At 43.1% G+C, this 22,934-nt stretch overlaps 1 protein-coding gene across 1 annotated transcript in view; it reads right to left on the bottom strand.

The window, feature by feature from the left end:
• The window catches only part of GNB5 (G protein subunit beta 5), a 125,894-nt gene that overhangs the window by 98,365 nt on the left and 4,595 nt on the right, over window positions 1–22,934 (bottom strand). Inside the window, exons 2-3 of the mRNA XM_030189311.1 lie at window positions 20,222–20,333; window positions 7,287–7,423 (exon numbers count right to left, since the gene is read on the bottom strand). Coding sequence (XP_030045171.1) covers window positions 7,287–7,423; window positions 20,222–20,333 — 249 coding nt within the window. The remainder of the gene's footprint in view (window positions 1–7,286; window positions 7,424–20,221; window positions 20,334–22,934) is intronic.

Here is a 22,934-nt window from a genome sequence, read left to right as displayed (position 1 = left end):
ATCCGTCATTTTACTGTGTAGACTCTTGATTTCATTCTCTTTGGCCAACAACTTAGCCTGTATGTCTTCATATTGTACTGTCATTTTCCTTAAATAGATCTCAATTTCCTCCCTTCTTCTCTCAGCTTCTTGCTGTTGAGCCGTTAACTGTGCCACTGCTTGTTCTGCCCTCTTCTTTTGCAGTTCCTCCTGAGCTGCTTTACTAGTCTTTTCAGCCAACTCATTCATAAGCTGTGCACAATCCTGGCGCAATTTATTAAGTTCAGAAGTCTGCTTGCTTTCCATTTGGTTGGTAGCAGCGCTAACAGCGTCTCGAAGGATACCATTTTCTTGTTCCAGGTGAGTGATCCGATTCTCCATCTGCGCACTAACTTGTTTGAATGTCAGCTGCATTTGTTGGGTGTCCTGATATCTGGTATGCATCTTGTTCTGTAAAGCTGCATGTTCTTCCTCTAGTGTACTGATCCGTTCTCTCATCTTGGCCTCAAACAAACTGCTTTTCTGCTTCTCTGTTAAGAGCGCCTGGGTTAACTGTTTACATTGCTCCTTGGTCAGATCAGCCTCCTCCTTTACTGCCAGAAGCAACTTATCTTGTTCTTGAAGCAGACTCGGAACTATCATTGAATCTCCCCTATTAGCCTTTTTACTGACCTCCGGTTCAGCATTAGATTTCTCCCTTAGTGGCTCATCTGCGAACTGTGTCCTTTCTGGGATTATGACATCTCGTACTTCTCTATTTTTCATTTTTCCCAGAAAATTCTCTCGATTCGGTTTGACCATCGTATTTGCTATCATAATCTTACTCGGAAAGGTAATCTTTCTGGAGACAGACATTGATAAAACTCCGGAAGTTTTTCTGGCAGCTTTCTCAGACATAACTGGAATAATTTGCATCGCGATCCCTTGCACTTTTACCCCTCCATCATTTTCTCTGGAGTTGGAATGTTTCTGTGTGATTTCGGACAGGATTCCCGCTATCTTTATCGGTTCCAGGATAAAACAGGATAGGTCCTTAAATAACCCTTCCAGATGTCGAAGGACGTTCATCCCCACAATGCCTTGTGAGGAAGTAGTGTCCACTTGCCCATCCTGGAAATTATCCTTCACAATAAAAATGCACCTTTCTGGCACCCGCTGTCCTAAACATTGAACGTCGGTGTCAATGTAGCCTAGTACTGGTAGATCAGTCCCATTAACTGCTACCAGTGTCAGCTGACTAGCATCTTTCAGGCAATCGGTGTTTTTGAAGTTTTTGTAGAAAAAACTGGCCATGATAGTGGAGACGCTAGATCCTGTGTCCACTGTGCACACCATCTCCACACCATCAATCTTCACTTTAAGCTTCGGACTGGCTCCAACGGCTTTTTCTCCAAAAAGCTTTTCTTCCCTTGGCTCCACACTATTCAAGTTCCTTTGCATTCTGACAACCACATGAGGATCACTTCCCTTTGATGTTTCCACCGGATCACCACGTACACTGCTATTCCTTGGGACATTCCCACTTGTACTTGGTACAGCTGGTTCTTCCCTTTTTGGTCCGGCATAAGGTCTACTGATGCTCTCTCTTTGGCAATCTCTTGCAAAATGCCCTGGTTCCCGGCACCGAAAGCAGATGATCTCCCCCGACTGTGTTCTTGTTGGCCCCCAGCTCTGGCTAGGTCCTGCACATTCCCTTGGGGGATTCGCATACCTCCAGTCATTTCTTTCTCTCCGCTGCCTGTCCCATTCCACCTCCTGATGCTCGCACATCCGGGCTAACATGTTGGTCATTTGTTGCATCATAGCAACCGTAGCTGACTCCCCAGAATGGCTGTAATCGCCAGCTTCCTCCCAGTTCCTTTGAAGAATCCTCTTTGGCGGTTGTTCTCTTTCCTCTCCTGCCCACCGAATGGCAGCTTGCATCAGGTCTGAGAACGGCATGGCTGGATTGTCCTCGCTCCGCTTTGAAATTTCTCTCTTCAAAACTTCGTCTCTCAGCCCAATTATGAATTGCTCTTTTAACGATTCTTCGGCATTCCCCATCCTCCTTCTGTCCCGCTTCATGATAATCTCCATCTTCTCTTGTAGCTTGTAGGCGAACACTCGGATGGATTCACGTTCTCCCTGCCGGTAATTATAAAACTCCTGGATCCTAAGACCCAGAGCCACCTTGTCTCCATAGACCTGGCGGAGCACATCATAAATGGCCTCCACAGAACAATCTCTCGGTAAGGAGTACTTGATTGTGTCCAGCGCTATTCCCCTCAGGTGATCACGAATGACCTCAACCTGGTCTTCTACAGAAACCCTTAAAATTCTCAATCTCGATTTCATCTTCTCGATCCATTCTTCTATATTAAGGTCATAGGGTCCTTTCGGGAACCCGTGAAAATCCGGCATAGTTCTATCCTGCGGGATTACCACTGTGTGGGTCACAATTTGTGGCAGGGTACGGCTTCCCATGGCGGCTTCCCCGTCCATCTTCTCTTTCTTCTCTCCGGAGACTGGGTTTGTTGCAGAAACAGAGGCCCCGGGAGACAAAAACTCAGACCCTTTTTTTTCCCAAATAACTTTATTAAATCAGCTATACCGTCCCACTGGAAGCTCTAAAATGGAAAATTAGTCAATTCCCTTTTTCCCAAATTCCCACAACACAATACACACTTCTGTATTTGCAGATTACCCCACTGGTTACCCCCCAAAACAGGAAAAATCCAGCCGACTACGCCAATTGTTACCCACCCCCACACTCTTGAGTGTGATGTATAAGATGACGGTGTTCCAACAGCCTGATGGTTGTAGTCGTGCCAGCCTGGTCGGAACACCTGACACCAAGAATGAGGAGTGGGTACAATAACTAACCACGTCACTCAGCCACTCGGACTCAGTGAGGAAATGAAACTAAATTTCAGGATACTTGCTTGCTTGAGCGTACAAACCCAGACAGCAACAGGTTTTTTTATCAATAACAAAGTAACATTTATTAGTATCCCTTTTTCAGTGAAATAGACAAAGTAATTTCAATGCAATTAAAATTTGTACAACAAACCCAACAGTTAACTAAAACAAATACTTTCTTTTCTTTCCAGGAGTTCACACCTCTGCATCAGATTAAAGAAGTCAGATAAGTATTACATTTCTTTTTTCTTAGTTCTGTTTCCCTTTTAAACTCTTCTTAATGCCCCTTTGGTTAACTTTCTTTCTGAATTTGATACTTTGTGTCAACTTTTATGTTTTTCAGGAGACGTCTCCACTCACTTTTTACAGGAACAGGTAAGTGCTTTATTTATTTTCTCTCTCTTTTCCTTTTCCCTTCCCAGGTAAGTCTCTCTCACTTTTCCCTTATCCTTTACCCCAGTCCCGTTTTTCCCTCCACAGTCACTTACAGTGGGGGAAATAAGTATTTGATCCCTTGCTGATTTTGTAAGTTTGCCCACTGACAAAGACATGAGCAGCCCATAATTGAAGGGTAGGTTATTGGTAACAGTGAGAGATAGCACATCACAAATTAAATCCGGAAAATCACATTGTGGAAAGTATATGAATTTATTTGCATTCTGCAGAGGGAAATAAGTATTTGATCCCCCACCAACCAGTAAGAGATCTGGCCCCTACAGACCAGATAGATGCTCCAAATCAACTCGTTACCTGCATGACAGACAGCTGTCGGCAATGGTCACCTGTATGAAAGACACCTGTCCACAGACTCAGTGAATCAGTCAGACTCTAACCTCTACAAAATGGCCAAGAGCAAGGAGCTGTCTAAGGATGTCAGGGACAAGATCATACACCTGCACAAGGCTGGAATGGGCTACAAAACCATCAGTAAGACGCTGGGCGAGAAGGAGACAACTGTTGGTGCCATAGTAAGAAAATGGAAGAAGTACAAAATGACTGTCAATCGACAAAGATCTGGGGCTCCACGCAAAATCTCACCTCGTGGGGTATCCTTGATCATGAGGAAGGTTAGAAATCAGCCTACAACTACAAGGGGGGAACTTGTCAATGATCTCAAGGCAGCTGGGACCACTGTCACCACGAAAACCATTGGTAACACATTACGACATAACGGATTGCAATCCTGCAGTGCCCGCAAGGTCCCCCTGCTCCGGAAGGCACATGTGACGGCCCGTCTGAAGTTTGCCAGTGAACACCTGGATGATGCCGAGAGTGATTGGGAGAAGGTGCTGTGGTCAGATGAGACAAAAATTGAGCTCTTTGGCATGAACTCAACTCGCCGTGTTTGGAGGAAGAGAAATGCTGCCTATGACCCAAAGAACACCGTCCCCACTGTCAAGCATGGAGGTGGAAATGTTATGTTTTGGGGGTGTTTCTCTGCTAAGGGCACAGGACTACTTCACCGCATCAATGGGAGAATGGATGGGGCCATGTACCGTACAATTCTGAGTGACAACCTCCTTCCCTCCGCCAGGGCCTTAAAAATGGGTCGTGGCTGGGTCTTCCAGCACGACAATGACCCAAAACATACAGCCAAGGCAACAAAGGAGTGGCTCAGGAAGAAGCACATTAGGGTCATGGAGTGGCCTAGCCAGTCACCAGACCTTAATCCCATTGAAAACTTATGGAGGGAGCTGAAGCTGCGAGTTGCCAAGCGACAGCCCAGAACTCTTAATGATTTAGAGATGATCTGCAAAGAGGAGTGGACCAAAATTCCTCCTGACATGTGTGCAAACCTCATCATCAACTACAGAAGACGTCTGACCGCTGTGCTTGCCAACAAGGGTTTTGCCACCAAGTATTAGGTCTTGTTTGCCAGAGGGATCAAATACTTATTTCCCTCTGCAGAATGCAAATAAATTCATATACTTTCCACAATGTGATTTTCCGGATTTAATTTGTGATGTGCTATCTCTCACTGTTACCAATAACCTACCCTTCAATTATGGGCTGCTCATGTCTTTGTCAGTGGGCAAACTTACAAAATCAGCAAGGGATCAAATACTTATTTCCCCCACTGTAGCTGCTGATGCTTCAGACTTCTTTTCTCCCAAACGTGCAGCGAAATCTTTCTTGCGTCGGGGCCCTTGAAGTCGTCTTCAGAAGAATGTGTACACGACTCTTCTTCCTAAACCTTTCCTTAAATTTAAAGTAAATGGAAGCAAGACCCTAGCTACTCTGTTTAAGTCCATAAGGATTCTGCACTTCAGGGAAGCAAATGTTTTTTTTCACTGTGGCCTTCTAGCTGAAGAAATAAAAAAATAATTTCAGATTCCCTCTCTGTCAGATCCTTTCCTTCTCTACCTAAACTTTTTTTATTCCCTAACTAGCACTAACACAGGTGTGTTTGGCAGTCTTCTTCTTTTCACCATTTATTCACAACACACATATCCTCCTTCCACATTCCCTTCAATTTAAAACTAAGCTGTGACCCTATTAACCCACAACTTAACCCCTACTTAACCCCTATCCCTATATGCTTAACTCTTGCTTAAATACACTATTTCCTAAACAATCCTTTCTAGACCCTTCCCCTGTTTCCCTTATAATTAGCCCCTTAACCCCAAAAATCCCAAAATTCCCACTAAAACACCCTAAAAATCTTCTCTTTTAACCTGTAACCTTCCCACTAAGCCTTAACCAATTTCACAATAAAATCTCTCAAATTAAAAACTCTCAAACACCATAAAATTCTCCACATCACCAAGTACACCTCCTCTCTCTCAGACTGTCCAACACACTCTCTTCACCATTCACTCCACATTTACACAAAATTCCCAAATCTCCCTTTCTCAATCTCCCTTTTACTATCACTCTCACCTAAATACTTTCACTGCCAGCCAAACTCACTTCCTAAAACTTTTAATTTCCTTCAATTCCACACTGCCTGTCCCACATCAAACAGAACATCCACTCTCTTCAGTTGCCAGAACCTCTCTCTGCAACTGCCAGCCAGCCCCGTCTCCCAGGTAACCCCTCCTTAGCTTCCCATTCCAAAACCCTTCTCAAAATTCTAAGCTACATTGCTGACTGGCGGAATGTTCACCAGCACAAGTAAATCCCCATTTTACCACTTTCTTTTTATCTTCTTTCCCTAACCCCACGTTACATTAGGGGCCCATTTACAGAGACGGGGTAAGCCCAATGCGGGCTTACCGCTCGCTATTCTGGGACTACTAACGACTGAACACAGCCACCGGCGGCAGTTCCGGGTCAAGTAAGCGCCATTTCCAGGGGAAAAAAAATCCCGGAAATGGTTAGCTCGGCGGTAACTGGGCATCGTCCCACACTGCCCGGTTAGTGCCGGGTTACCACGGGTGCTCTTACCGTCATCTCAGTGGGTGGCGGAAAGGGCTCCCTGAAACGTGGCCATACAGTAAGAGTTTTCTTACCACACGGCCATTTTGTTTTTGTGGCTTTTTACCCGCTGCAATAAAAAGGGCCCCTCAATGAGTGATTTCAGTTGACATCTATTCTGATCAGACTGGGAAAATTCTGAGCTGACTAATTCACCAAGGGGCTTATTTTCAAAGCACTTAGACTTACAAAGTCCCATTGTAGCCTATGGAACTTTGTAAGTCTAAGTGCTTTGAAAATACGCTTCTTCAAGTATTTCAGTGTCTTTTTTTTTTTTTTCTGCAAATCTGCTCCTATGTTTATGGAAGCATCACAATCTTCCCTGATAAAATAACATGTAACCAACCAGCAGGTACTCAGCAAGAGCTACATGTAATTATACTGGAAAAGTTTTTCATCACAAACGAATGCCAGTTAATGTGCACTAATTTGCCACTGGCTTCTAGGAAATTACCTGCAACACATGCACTGGGGCTGAATGGAATTATTTGCTATTTAGTACATCTGGCTTTTGTTTGCTGAAGAATAGCCTTTCCGCTTGAATGTTACACTTAAGTTATCTGTGCACAATGTCCCCTCTTTATACTAAGCTGACTGAAGTCTTCGTAGGCTAAGATACACTTCCCAAATATCTCTGCTCAGAGACATCCTTTCCAAGGTTTAATCTATCTATTTTTTTCAGGCTTTTGGTGAGAATTAGGTGTTGTCTTGGGGTGAGAGGAACATATAGCATCCAGTCAGACTGTATTGCTTTCTCCATTTGTTTTCCTTGGATTGCTTTATAATGATGTAAACCACCTTGATATTGAATGAATTGTGCTATAGCAAGTCTGGTAATACGTTTTAAAAGGTCAACAAAAAAGATTAAGATGGTCCGCTCCAGTGTACAGCCCCCCCTCCAATATGGTGGCTTGGGATAAACACATCTCAGGTTTATTTTAAGTCTAGATATTATAGTGCAAGGATTAACACCGTAGGAAACTTTTCTTCACCTGAGAAGAGCTCACAATCCTCCTTTTATCTTTGCACCAGTCCATGCAGAGCACTTTGTTTCCGTGGCCCTTCAGGGTCCTCCTCGTCTTCATCACAAACTGCCCAAGAGCCTCGACACGCTCAGCCACCTGGTGAACTGCAGGCAACAAAGAGAAGAGGAAGTGTGAGTATGGGGCTGAATTACGGCCTATGTTTCAACTCCTCTTCTCTGACATACCGTTCAACAGTGTTTCCCAAGTCCAGTCCTGGAGTACCCTTTGCCAGTCAGGTTTTCAGGATATCCACGATGAATATGCATGAACTTGATTTGCATACACTGCCTCCATTATATGCAAATCTCTTTCATGCATATTCATTGTGGATATCCTGAAAACCTGACTGGCAAGGGGGTACTCCAGGACCAGACTTGGGAGACACTGCTGTACAACACTGGTTGAGAAGAGAAAACTTTTAGTAAACTCTGGCAGTAGAATGTGATGCGACCAAAGCCAGTCTAAGCAAACACCAAAAGAACCAGAATCTGCAAGGGGAGTGGGCAGTCAAAAACTGTTGAGGAGGCTGAGCCTCTTCTGCCATCACAGGGTCAATCATGGCCTAGTACAGAGGTGCCTCTCCCATTTGTAACAGTTGATACATCGTGGGGAAGGGGAGCAGACAAGACGGGAGGGAGAACAGGGCCTGACTACCGGCAATTTTTTTTTTTAATGTCTCCTGTCAGTGCTGGAATCAATCACTGCTCAGGCACCGACAGGAAGGGTGACATTTTGCAATGAGCTGCAAATTACTACCACAATTTTAATGCGACAGTAATTTTTTTTTTTTTGTTACATTTGTACCCCGCACATTCCCACTCATGGCAGGCTCAATGCGGCAATGGAGGGTTAAGTGACTTGCCCAGAGTCACAAGGAGCTGCCTGTGCCTGAAGTGGGAATTGAACTCAGTTCCTCAGTTCCCCAGGACCAAAGTCCACCACCCTAACCACTAGGCCACTCCTCCACTGTTTTGCTATAAGCAATGCATGGTCATTGTTATACTATAAGCAATGCATGCAGTGGCATTCCTAGGGGGGCTGACACCCGGGGCGGATCACCGATGCGCCCCGCCCCCCGGGTGCAGCGCCCCCCCCCCCCCCCCCCCCCGGTGAAAGAACCCCCAATCCCCTGGCGAAAGACCCCCCCCGGGTGCACGCCGCTGGGGGGGGGGTGCCGCGTGCCTGCCAGCTCTTCGTTTTCATGCTCCCTCTGCCCCGGAACAGGAAGTAACCTGTTCCGGGGCAAGGGGAGCATGAAAATGAAGAGCCGACAGGCGCGCGGCGTGCACCTGGGGCGGACCGCCCCCACCGCCCCCCCCCCCCCCTTGGTACACCACTGAATGCATGGTCATTGCTTATAGCATAACACAATTGTTTAGGTGCAATAGTTTCGGGGTACAGCCACATGCTAAATCAGCTCCACCACAAGGCTTTCTGCACCCGCCCCTTCTCTAAAGAACCAGGGGTGTTCTTCTCTAGTCACTCCCTTCCAGGCAGCCTGGAGGAAAAATAGGGGAGTGGGTAAGCTTGCAGCAGACCAAATAATTATTCCACTCCATAATCCAGGCCCTTTTCTCTTGTTGGTGCTCCTCCTCTCCCACCCGCCCCTCTTCCAGCTCCACAGTTCCACTTCCACTTTGTCTACTAATTTATTTATTTAGTTAGTTACTTATGACATTTATATCCCACATTATCCCAAACAAGTTTGAATTCAATGTGGCTTAAAGTAAACAGTATAGGATACATAACAAAGAATAATGCATAAGAAAGTATTTTGTTGTAAGAATCCAATTTTACAATACAATTATCATAAACATAGTGGGATAGATATTGATGTTTAACATTTAGAAAATCTATTATGAATGAGAAATTGTACATGAAGAAAAGAGAAAGTTAATGGTAAATAGAGTAATAACCAATTCAGGTAATAATTAATTGTTTCAGATGCGGTTGTTCTTTGTGAGGGTTTGTTTGAATAGGAACGAATTGAGGAGTTTGCAGAATCTAGTATATTCCTGTATATGTCTTATTTTGGGTGGTAAGGAGTTCCACCATCTGGTTCCTAGGTGAGTGAAGTCTGCAGAGTGGTCAGTTTTGTAGATCACTTTTTTGCAATTTGGGAGGTATAGACAGATAGTTTCTTGCCTCATATTTAGTGTTTCTTTGAGGTATGTTTCTTAATGGTACCATATAGTCTGGAGTTGTGACATTTAGTATTTGAAAGATAAAGGTACAAAATTTGACAGTGAGTCTTGCTTTGATGGGAAGACAGTGTAATTTGATTAATAAAGGGGAAGCACTTTCAAAACAAGAGACATGTATATTGTGAAGACGAGGCTTCTCCGTCCGCTCTCCAGCAGGCCTCACTGGCCTCTGGTTCCCAAGCAGGACTCCAGCCGGTCACTTTCCAGTATCCTGAACACTCCAACCTCAAGATCCTGGGCCCCTTTTCACTCAGGGTGAGCTCCAGGGAATATGCAGATTAGATGCAAATTACTCATCCAATACAGCATATTCATCAATCAGCTCTTTATTCCAGCCCGCTGAGGCACACTTCTTCCAGCTTACAACACTTCCCTTCTTTCAGCTTTAAAACATTACCACAAGCTTAAAACTCTTTCCCACTGAGCCTCACCCCCATAGACACCTGGGCTCAGTGCTAACAGCCTTCTGTCCTCCAGCCCCTGGCTGCTAGTTCCTTGGTCTTCTTACACAGTTCTATATACAACAGATTAACACAACAGTCTCTCTAGAGCCCAGCCAGTACCTTCAGAGAATCCTCTTTCCTCAGCTGCCAGCACTCCAGTTCCTTTCTCTTCTCCTCCTTTCCAAACTCAGGCAGATATAAAATGGGTGACTAGCTTCTACGCCCCTTTAGGCTCTTCCCCCTAATTCCAGGCAGAAACCAGCCCATAACAACCTTCACCTGTTTCCAACCCAGGACTCTCCCAGGTCCTAGCGACCTCCACCTGGACCTTCCCCCTACTGGCTCCCTCTAGTGACTCATCCTAAGCATAAGCATTTCCCCCCATTGTTATGGGAACAGCACCACCTAGTGGCCTACCCAGGATAGGACAGCCCCTTATTCTTCACAATATGAACCTGGCTGGAGTGTTGACCTGTTTGGAGTTTTTTCAACAGGTACTCCTTACAGCCAGCATATATGGCATTACAATAATCAAATTGGGATAATGTTAATGATTGTACCAATAGTCTGAACATTTCTGATGAGAAATAGGTTCTGATCCTTTTTCGTTTCCAAAGAGACCTGAAAGATTTTGTGATTACTGAGGAAACTTGAGTATCAAATGTTAAATGTTAGTCTATAATTATACCTAGAATTTTCAGATTATTATCAATGAGTGAAACTGTTGTAGTTGTTTTGGTCAAATAGGTTGGTGATGACCATGAATTTAGTTTTTTTCTTTACTTAGCTTTACTTTGGATTCTGAGGCCCAGGTTTCCATCAAATTTAAGTCAAGTTTTGCCTTTTGTAAGATGTCTTCAATGTTCTTTTTGAAGGTTATGTATATTTTATTTTTTATTTGTTACATTTGTACCCCACATTTTCCCACCTATTTGCAGGCTCAATGTGGCTTACATAATACCATAAAGATGTTCGCCAGTCGGTTGATAACAAATACAAGGTTGTATTGTGGTCAGATGAGGTAGGAGTGTGTCAGGCACCGTGAAGGTAGAAGGGAATGAGGATTGTATATTAGTCAGTACGATCATTGGTTGTGCTGTGTTGCTGGATGTGGGGATTTACGTTGGATCAGTGGGGTATGCCTTTTTGAAGAGGTTGGTTTTTAGTGATTTTCTGAAGTTTAGATGGTTATGGATTTCTCTTACAGCTTTGGGAGTCCATTCCATAGTTGTGCACTTACGTAAGAGAAGCTGGATGCATAAGTTGTTTTGTATTTAAGTCCTTTGCAATTTGGGTAGTGTAAGTTTAGGTATGATCGTGAAGATCCGATTCTGTTTCTGGTTGGTAGGTCTATGAGGTCTGTCATGTATCCTGGGACTACGCCGTAGATGATTTTGTGGACAAAGTTGCAGATTTTGAAGATGATCCATTCTTTGATTGGGAGCCAGTGCAACTTTTCTCGGAGGGGTTTAGTACTATTGAAGCGTGATTTACCAAGTATCAGCCTGGCAGCTGTGTTTTGGGCGGTCTGGAGTTTTTTTGCGAGTTGTTCTTTACATCCCGCATAGATTGCATTGCAGTAATCTGCATGGCTTAGGACCATTGATTGTATTAGGTTTCGAAAGATTTCCCTTGGGAAGAAAGGTTTTATTCATTTAAGTCTCCACATTGAATAGAACATTTTCTTTATTATGGAGTTTACTTGGCTCTCAAGGGTGAGGTTGCGGTCAATTGTGACTCCGAGGATTTTTAGGCTGTCTGAGGTAGGGAGGCAGTATTCCGAGGTGTTTATGATTGTGGGCTTGTACTTGTTTGTGGAGATGAGAGGATGAGGCAGTGTGTTTTTTCAGTATTCAGTTTCAGTTGGAAAGAGCTTGTCCAGGAGTCCATGATGTTCAGGCCGTCATTAATTTCATTGGTTATTTCTGTCAAATTATGACTGAAGGGAATGTAGATTGTGACGTCATCTGCATAGATGAACGGGTTGAGGCCTCGGTTGGATAAGGACTTTGCCAGTGGGATCATCATCATGTTGAAGAGTATTGGTGATAATGGTGATCCTTGAGGTACTTCACAGGTAGCTTTCCACGGTGGTGATATGTTTGAGTTTGATTTTACTCGGTAAGTTCTGGTGGTTAGAAAACCCTTTATCCAGTTAAGTACATTTCCATCAATCCCGAAGTGGCCGAGGAGTGTTAGTAATATATTGTGGGTTAATATATGGTAACATCGTCAGCATATATGAATGTTTTGAATCCTGCTGTTTCTAGTCTGTTACCTAGTGGTGACATCATTACATTAAACAGAATGGACGATAAAGGACAGTCCTAAGGGATGCCACAGTCCAGTGACCAAGGAGAGGATAAGGTTCCTTTCATTTTCACTTCGCAAGACCTTGATTTCAGGAATCCTTGAAACCATTTGTGGACTGTGCCACATATACCAAAGTTGTCTAGTATATTTAGTAGGATATTATGATCTACTACATCGAATGTGCTAGACATATCGAATTGCATTATTAAGATCTTAGACCCTATGCTAATTTCTTTTCTGAGATTTGATACTAGGGTAGTAAGGACAGTCTTGGTGCTATAGCATGGTCTGAAACCTGATTGTAATTTGTGTAGTAGGGAGAAATGTGAAAGGTAGTCCATTGTTTGTGTTGCTACTATTCCTTCCATCACCTTTATCATCAAAGGAATGGAGGCTACTGGTCTGTAGCTTGTTACATCAGTTATGGCGATTGAATTGTTTTTTGGTATTGGTGTTAGGATAACAGAACCTTTATTAACAGGGAAAGTGCCGCGGCATAGTAGGAAGGAGGCTGCTGAAGCTGATTAATGATTATATTAGGAGCTTCCTAATTAAACCACGATGGCCTTTCAGACACCCCAATCGACAGCAATGGAATGTACTACATCAGAAAGAGTAGAACCAGATTTCTACTTTGACACGTGAAAACTGAAAACAAAATCCTAGGAGGTTCTACAGTGGGGCACAGGACTTTCCATTTCTTTCTCTCTCACATTTGATATAATATCTCCCAAATAAAACACTTATAAGAGGGCAATGGATCTACAGTATGACCCACAAACACATCTAATTATGTAAATAACAGCCAACCTCTTTTAATGTCCCTTTGCTCATGACGAAAAAAGAAAGATCGCTTTCTAGTTTAACAAATACTTTGCTTTCCAGTTTTGAGACACCATATGCTGGAAACAGTAGAGATAAGAAACCATGACAACCAGTAGCTTTACATAGATCTACCTTAATAACAGTTTATGGACTTTACCTCCAAGAACTTGTCCAAGGCTAACTGCTTTTACCATATCCTCTGGCAATGAATACCAGAGCTTAACTATGTATTGAGTGAAAAAGTAATTTCTCAAATTTGTTTTAAGTGTACTACTATGTAACTTAATGATGTGTACTCTAGTCTTTAACCTTTTCAAAAGAGAAAATAAGCATTGCCATATTGGGACAGACTGGCCCATCAAGCCCAGTATCCTGTTTCCAACAGTGGCCAATCCAGGTCACAAGTACCTGGCAAGATTCCAAATGAGTACAACAGATTTTATGCTGCTTATCCTAGAAATAAGCAGTGGATTTTCCCAAAGAAGGACCCGAGGACACCAGAGTTTAACATCCCAGAGGCTGGAGAAGAAAAGACTCCTATCTGCCTAGCCTCTACAATTGGATTCCCAGGTACAGAAGGACTTTTCTTTTTTTTTTCTTTTTTTAAGTCAGAGAAAGAGAGAGAGAGACTAATGGGCTCACCTCCTACCACCTGCTGGAGACTGAGAATACTGAGTCAAGGGTCACATGACCAGGGCTCTTATTGGCTCTCTAGAGTCAGAGGTTTCTCAGTCTCCACCTGCTGGAAGGTGTGCACAACCCATCAGTTCAATCCTGGGCTGGTCCAGAGGGACGCTAAGGAAGAAGTGGATTTTCCCAAGTCCGTTTTAATAATGGCTTATGGACATTTCTTTTAGGAAATTATCCAAACCTTTACTCATTCCACTGCACTTAAGATTTTGTAGATCTCTAGCATAACTTCCCTCAGCCATCTTCACCTCTCTCTGGACCTTTTCTAATTCCATTATATCTTTTATGAGATGCAGCGAACAGAACCTCACAAAATACTCAGTGTCTCACCATGGAGCAATGCAGAGGTATTTATAATACTTTGTGTTTTATTCTCTATTCCTTTCCTAATTAGATTAGATTAAATTAATTATTTTTAGCCTGCATTTATCAATACAATGAACAAATACAGAAAACAGAAAAATCAAAACACATCACAAATACATCATCAATCAGAATTCCTAATATTCTGTTTGCTTTTTTGGCTGCTGCTATACAATGAATATAAGATTTCAATGTGTTGTCCACAATAACACCTAGATTTTTTTTCTTGGGTGATGATTCCTAATGTGGAACTAGCATCATGTAGCTATAATCTGGGTCATTCCTCCTTCTGTGCATCACTTTGTACTTGTCCACATTACATTTCATCTGCCAGTTGGATGCCCAGTCTTCAAGTCTCCCAAGGTTCTAGTGAAATTTCTCACAATCCGCATATGATTTAGGGGGATAGTTATTAAGGTGCGATAGAAGTTGAGCTTTTAGCCCACCTTTGTTACTGTGGGAATCACTAACCTGCAGTATCTCAGTACTGCAGGTTACTAACCACTGCAGTACACAAATAATGCAGCTTGTGACCAATCTTGCAAACTCATACTGCCTGGTAGCATCTTAAAGGGAAAGGGAAAGGGAAATGGGACTTGATATACCGCCTTTCTGTGGTATTTTTGCAACTACATTCAAAGCGGTTTACATATATACAGGTACTTATTTTGTACCTGGGGCAACAGAGGGTTAAGTGACTTGCCCACAGTCACAAGGAGGGCCTTGTATTTCAGGGAATCTTCTCCCCTAGCCCCCCCCATCTCAAACCCTCCCATCAACACTCTCCCCTTTATATCCAAAAGACCACCCATCCTCCTGTAGGTCCCCTCAGGCTTATCTGTTGAAGTCTCTAGTATCTGTTCTGGGGAAGGAACAATCTGGCACCAGCAACCCCCTAGCAGTAGTTTTGCAGTTCTACCACTAGGAGGTCATGTCATATAAGGACCTCATTTATTATTATTATTATTATTTATTGCATTTGTACCCCACATTATCCCACCATTTTGCAGGCTCAATGTGGCTTACAGAGTGTTGTTATGATGCAGTCATTACATGATCTTAAATACAGTCGATAATAGGGTGAAGGTAGGTGTTGTGAGAGGTGTTTTTGATGCACCTGAGTAGTTTGAGGAATGATTTATTAAGGATGTCTTTAGTAGGCTTTGTTGAAGAGATATGTCTTCAAAGATTTGCGAAAGCTGGTTAGATTATCCATATTTTTCAGGGCCATGGGTAATGCGTTCCACATCTGTGTGCGGGCCAATCTTTTGGCGTTTCTAGGTGGTAGGTCCACTAGGTTTAACATATAGAGTGGGGCGTCTGCGTGGATGATTTTGTGGACGGTTGTGCAGATCTTGAACTCAATTCATTCCTTGAGTGGTAGCCAATGTAGTTTCTCTCTTAGAGGTTTCGCCCTTTCATATTTAGTTTTTCCAAAGATGAGTCTGGCTGTGGTGTTCTAGGCTGTTTGGAGTTTTTTAATGGTCTGGTCTTTACAACCTGCGTACAAAGTGTTACAGTAGTCCAGATGACTTATTACTAATGACTGTACTAGGGTACGGAAGATGTTTCTTGGGAAAAAAGGTTTTATTCTCTTGAGTTTCCATATCGAGTAGAACATTTTTTTTCATTGTATTCTTCACGTGAGTATCGAGTATGAGGTATCAATCAATAGTGACTCCAAGAATTTTCAGATTTTCTCAGATAGGGAGTGTGCAGTATGGTGTGGTTATGGTAGGGTAGTTATTTGTGTTGTATTGGGAAGTGAGAACTAGTTCACAGCAAGAGTTTATTCTTAAAAAACTGGACTCGACACGAGTCGTGTTTCGGCCGTTCAAGCCTGCCTCAGGAGTCCCTGTATGGCAAAGTGCTATTGGTTCTCATAAGGAGACTCTTGTGCAAACACTGGATTACTCTAAAACCACCTTAGGAAAATGGAGAAAGAAAACTTCTGAGCTTCTTGATGACAGTGTGAGCGTCACTGTTCTTGAACCAATAGCACTTTGCCATACAGGGACTACTGAGGCAGGCCTGAACGGCCGAAACACGACTCGTGTCGAGTCCAATTTTTTAAGAATAAACTCATGCTGTGAACTTTTTTCTGAGTCCAGTAGAAGTTTGTTTGGCGTCATCCATCTTGTCACCTTTGCTGTGTTCTTTTCTTGGTTTTTCCATTGCGGAGGTCCGCTTTCTTCTGTGTTTGCCTTTCTGATGACCCCAACATGGTGCATTATGGAAGTTGCAGCACTAATTTCAAAGGGCTGGTACTATAAATCTCCCACTGCTTTGGGATATAAGCTCAAAAACTCTCCAGTCTGGAACTGGGTAACTTGGCATCTCTGTAGTTATCTCCCACTGTAAGAAACTGAATTAGAATAAAAAGGTTGTATTTAAAGAAGTTTTGGACCACAAGTCCCACAAAGCAATGGGCTATTACATCAACAGCTCCAGGGTGGAGAGAAAGCCTGGAAACAGTAGTGACTTAGCAGGGGACTAATTGCTTTAATTAAGGAGTCCCAGTTCAGTCTGTGAAAGAGTTACCAGCTGCACTAATTAACTGATTGTCTCTTGGTGCTGAGAACAGGGTTTAAAGCAAGTTGGGTTTTTTTTTTCTTTTCCTTTGGTGGTGGACAGAAACAGATCTAGAGAGAAATGGGGAGGAAAGAAATGTTGCATTTACTGGGTCCAGGAGCGAGGAGTTGCCAGGGCCTTCAGTCTCCACCCCAGTGCCAAGTTGTTGTTTAGGGGTTTGAAGCAGGATTCTCAAGGGGCACTGAAGGGCATGGAAGGATCCCACAGCCAGGGGTTTCAGGTAAAGAAAGACTGGTGACCCAAAGGTCACCTAAGGTTGTGGGCACTGGAAAGATGCAAGGGGAGGGCATTTTCCCTGGGAAAACTGTGCACAACCTTATTTCTGCAGCTGCTACTGGGAGCAGGAGAGCTCTAGGGCATGTGCAAGAAAAGTTTATGCACGTTATCTTGCTTCCTCCAAAGGGGGTGAGTCTTATTTAAAACTTCTTAATAGTTTTTTCCCCCAAGAAAAAGGGGTGGAGTACAGCAAAGTATGAATGCTAGGCTGCCTCAAGGAATGCCTTCAGTGGTTGACAGGTATAGATTTAAACCAATTTCAAAGCAGGTGTCAATTTGAGCATCAGTCTTTGCAGGCTGCCAGGGCTGGATCAGGGAGTCTAGTCTATGAAAAAAAGATACACAGGTGCTTAAGTTTATTTTATAAAACAGCCACCTTTCTGGACTTCTCACATGGGCAACCTGTTATAAAATCAGGAATTTTCTACATTTTTTTTCTACTTACCTTTTCCCAAAATAAGCGAGCTATCCAGCTATCGTACACGCACTCAGTGGGCTCAATTTATTATTTTTCATTTTGAGAACATTACAATGATATTATGATTCCAATTTAGAAAGAAAGTATTTTGGAATTCAACTACTTTCATCTTCCACTGTTTAAAGTTTTTATATATTTGGTGGGGGGGAGCACAGCACTGCAGACTTAATAAGAGCTTAAGTTAAAAGCTGGACAAAATCTGTTATTTTTTTTTTTCTTCCATCATTTTTATATACCTTACAGCATTCCTAGAGTTCAAGTACAATAAGACCTTTCCCCACAGACCTTACAATCTAAGGACTCCTTTACAAAGCGGCACTACTGATTAGCATGCATGGAATATGACGAAGCTCACGGGAATTGAATGGGCTTCTTCACATTCAGCGCTACTAATTGGTATTGCTGCTTTGTAAAAGGAGTCCTAAGTAGATACCTAAGACAACAGGCTAGTGGTACTAACATGCATTACCATCTATTTATCACAGATCCCACTCATGCAGTGGGGTGCATTTATTAATAATGTACACCAATACCTGTAGCATACTTTTGTAACTCTAGCCCACAGTGACTGGCCCAAGGTCACAATGGGGCTCATTTTCAAAGCACTTAGTGGTCCTTTTACTAAGATGTGCTAAATAATAAGATGTCCATAGAAATTTAATGAGTGTCTTAGCGTGTGCTAAATCCGTTAGTATGCTTTAGTAAAAGGACCCCTTAGAAACATAAAATACCATAAGTCAAGTGCTTTGAAAATGAGCCCCAATGAAAATCAACAAGGGAAGGGAGATTTGAAGCTGGTTTCCCCTAATTCTCAGCCTATTGCTCTAACCACTGGGTCACTCACTATTTTGTTATATTGCAGTTATGTTAGATATTATATTACATCATGTCTTATATCCCGCCTCTACGTATGCAGTTCAGGGCGGGTTACAATAAAAGAAACCAGAACTAACGTGTCTGGGAATTACAGTAACCAAATAAAATTACCAGAAAAAGCATCAAAACATATATTCTATATATACACATAAATCAAATTAAAGAAACTAAGAAACAAAGGCCTGCTTTGTAAAAAAAAAAAAAAAAAGAAAGCTTTTCAAATTTTTCCTAGACAATAAATGTGGGCAGCATCGCAGAAATAAAGATAAGGAATTCCAAATGTTAGCTATTTGATATTGAAGTGATGAAGAAAAATGTTTAACTGGTTTTTATTTGGAAACAGTCAGAACAGTGACTGAACAGAGTTGAGCTGCTCCTGAAGCAGCAGAAAATTCAAAACTACAACTCCCTGTCGGGTTTTGGATTTGTCTATTTGCCTCTCTATCTTGGAGCATTTTCAATAGATGCTTTGGAAAGGGAAGAAACACATTGCAACCATAGGCTACTGGACTGAGCTAAGGGTTTATTATATGAGAGACTGTGCAATTCAGCTGTTCGGGTGGTCACAGGAATTTTCAAATGACTGAACATTTTTATAAAGGAGTTGGATTATTTATTTTATATTACAAAATGTAGTGGAGATTTTTTTTACCACATGATGGTGTGATGAGTCTCCTCTGTATAAATTTTGAGGTCTTTTCGCTTATTGTTAGAATTTTGTTTGATATTGTGTTTGGTATATTTGCTGTTTTTGATTCAATCCTTTATCAATGTTATGTTTGTACAAGTAGTTCTCATTATACTTTTTGACTGGGGGGGGGGGTTAATCATATCTTTCTCATTTATTTTCAAACTTTTAGTTGAACACATTGTATGATTAATCTTATTTAGAGATATACCTGTTTAAAATATGCAACATATAACATTCATTAGTTTGACAATATGAACAGCTTTAGCTTCACATAAGTTTTTATAAATATTTTTGGCACAGCTACCAAAAAAGCATGCTGGTTTTCCTATCATTGCTGCTGCTGTTCTACAATAATATAAATGCACTCACCAAAGCTCAGATAAACAGTACAGTAAGTACTTTCCTACCACTCACATTTTTCTAATAGGTTTCATATCCTAATAAGCAGAAACAGTGGATGGCCATAAATTCCTCTGCCAGTTCATCACAGAACTCCATAACTGCATTCCAACTCTTCCCTAGATAATATCAGATCCAACATAAAGTGGTGTGTCTGATTTTCTAATGAGTGACTCATGTCCTTCATGAGGAATAGGATATAATCAAAGGATACACTGGGAAGCAATTGCTCTCTTCCTGTACACAAGTGGCCTTATTCTTTGGCATTCCCTTACTTTTTGCCATGATCACTGACGCCCACATTACTAGCTTCACACATTTGCAGTGGAGTGCCATTCATAAATATTGCAAGAGCTCATTAAACCCTTATTTCATCTTTGGAGCTACAAAGTCAACTGGCTTTCAAGGATCGGTGAGCCTGTGCGGGCATTACTTCTCAGAGTGAACAGCACCTCTGGTAGGAATTAAAAACCATGAAGGAAATGAATTCGCATTTCCAGTTCTGCCCATTTTCTATACGAAGCAATACTCTGTTTATTACATTAAGCGAACCTACCCTCTTCCTATTGTTTTGATGTTAAACTTCAAAACCAAGCAGCTGCCTGCGCCATGTTTCCAATCTCAAGCTCCCTGCCTAGTTCTGGCCCAGCCAGCTAAAGTTGCCACAGCGAGCAGATGTGCAACAGCTGCTTCTGCAGCCTCCTTGTTTATAGATGCGCGAGCGCAGCGTCTCTCCCCCCTCCCATACTCACGCTCCACATCGTGCAGCTTGGCCCTCTCCTCCTCTAGCTTGCCCTTCAGGCTCTCCGCCTCGTTCTTCAGCGATGCCAGGGTCTCGTTCTCATGCAGCGCTTCGGTTGCCATCTTTGCAAGGAAAAAAAAAAAAAAAAGAGACAGAGCTAGTGAGGGAGCCGGCAACGAAACAAGCAGTCACTCGATGCCCCGCTCCCGGGTACCAGCAGCAGCTGCAGCAGCGGGAGGAGAAAGATGCTGCCGCATCCGTCGCCCGCTTCAGGGCCCAACGGGCTACTGCAAGCTCCACCCCTCCTCTCTGACGTCACTGAAAAGGCGGGGTGCCCCGCCGGTCCCTGGGCTCGTGCCGCAGAGAACCCCAAAGAACGTCCCGCGGTGACACTAGCTGACACACCCGGCCAATTGGACGCGAGGACGTCATCAAGTTGACCAAACGCAGCAAAGTCACCTATTGCATGGCGCGGTTGCATCAGTTACTGCTCAACCCAGTCGTCTAGGCACACCCAACCTGTCAGGTTTTCGGGATATCTACAAGGAATATGAATGAGATAGATTCGCATACCAAATAGATTGTGCATGTATATGTATCTTATACATTTTTATTATAAATATTCTAAAAACCTGACTGGCTGGGTATGCCCGAAGGACTGGGTTGAGAAGCAGACTTAGAGACTCATTTGTTCTGTTTAGGAGCAGAAGTTCTCAACCCAATCCTTTAGGCACACCCAGCCACTCAATTTTTTAGAATACACATATGATACCCACAATTAATAATCTAGAGATCGTTTGGTATACACTATCTCCTTTTTTATGCAAATCTATCGCATGGATATTGTGGCTATTGAGGTTTCCTCAGCCCAGGTTTGGGAACCCTTGCCTTAGAGCAAGGATTCTCAAACCAGTCCTCAGGACACATCTAGCCAGTCAGGTTTTCAGGATAACTGCACTGAATATGCATGAGGTTAATTTGCATTCAGTGGAGGTAGGGCATTCAAATCTATTTTATAGATATTTATTGTAGATATTCTGAAAACCTGACTGGCTAGGTGTGTCCCAAGGACTGGCAGCCTAGTCCTTGGTACACACACAGCCAGTCAGGTTTTCAGGACATCCAATATGCATGAGAGAAATTGCATGTCCTACTGCCATTGTATGCAACTGTATCTTATGCATATTCATTGTGAATATCCTAAAAACTTCACTGGCTAGATCTTAGATGTGTCCTGAGCATGGAGTTGAAAACCTCTGGCTTAAAAATACCCTCTGTATGTTGCTTGGCTCCTAAACAGATATGACCTCTTTTTCAACTCTGGGCTTAATCTTATCAGAGGAGGGGAGATGGAGTGAGGATATTTCCTGTATAACAACATGCCAAGATCAAAAGATAGATTCACTGAAAAAAATCAGGAAATCCCCCACCCCCCCTAAATAAATAGTTTTCCAAGATTTATGGCAGTGGTTTGGGAGTCAAAAATGGATGGTACAATGATCTTGATGATCATTCTGTCCATTTGCTCTCCTCTCACCCTGGTACCCCACTTCAGGACTGTCCAGGGGTGGACTGACCAGTCAGGCAACCGGGCAGTGTCCAAAGGCCCAGAGGCTCTGCCCGGATGCCCGCTGCACTCTACAGCCCTCCTCGGTCTTACCTTTAAAGACACACCACTGGTGATCTAGTGGCCTCTGTGAGAGGGACCATGTTTTTGCCTGCCCGTTGTGCTACCACTATTCCCCTTGCCTGGCACCACTGTACTTTAAATCAGCAGCCAAGACTCTTGCGAGACTGTCAAGACCCATGAGACTACTGTGGGAAGTCTCAGCCACCATTTTGAAAACATGGCAGGGTACCAGCAGGCAGAGGAATAGTGGCAGTGCAGCAGACAGGAAAGAACATGCTCCCTCCCCCCCCCCCCCTGCAGAGACCACAAGACCACCAGGGCCTTTCAGGAAAGGACCAGGGTAGCAAGGACATTGGCAGCAGCGATAGGGGGGCAGCAGCGTAGTGGTATGGGAGGTGTCTGGCAGCAGCTGGGCTGGGGGCCCAGACCACCCTCAGTCCACCCCTGGGACTGTCACAAAACGCAAGCATGAAGGGGCAAATGACCTGTGTGCTGCTGCAGGCAGTCTGCACTAACACAAGACTAAAATAGAAGGAGGTGCCCAAAGCAGCCCTTGCCAGGGGCACCATTTTGCCCTTGCCTCTCCACCCTTCTTTCTTTATTGCTCCCTCCCCTATTGAAGCTCTCCTCCTCTCCTCTATCATCCTTTTTCTTTACTTTGGTTAATTGATTTTTGCTGATATGATTGCATCCCTTACTTACAAACAGGTCAAACATTGATTTATCCTCATTCTGTGCTGGATCCTTTTGGGTCTTCTCTGAGTGACACCTGCTCTGGCTCCTCTTTCCTTCTGTTTTCAAATTTTTCACATTCACCTTTCATGCCCTCAGCTTCCTCTGTGTCCTCTTCTCCTTCACCTATCTTTCTGATCATATCCTGTCATTTTCTCCATCCTGCTATTGCTCTCCTGCCCTCATTCTTACTTACTTACTTATCTATTATTAGGATTTATTTACCTCCTTTTTGAAGGAATTCACTGAAGGAATACAGCAAAAATAAATCAAACATAAGCAATAGACATTACAGCAGTAAAAAAAATTAGAGTAACAACAAGGTATGGCATAGTATGCTATATTACAATGTCAACACAGT

Source organism: Microcaecilia unicolor, chromosome 1, assembly GCF_901765095.1.
Source record: "Microcaecilia unicolor chromosome 1, aMicUni1.1, whole genome shotgun sequence".
Classification (NCBI taxonomy): domain Eukaryota; kingdom Metazoa; phylum Chordata; class Amphibia; order Gymnophiona; family Siphonopidae; genus Microcaecilia; species Microcaecilia unicolor.
The sequence above is the reverse complement of the archived record's forward strand: the minus strand, read 5'-3'. Positions and strand labels throughout refer to the sequence as shown.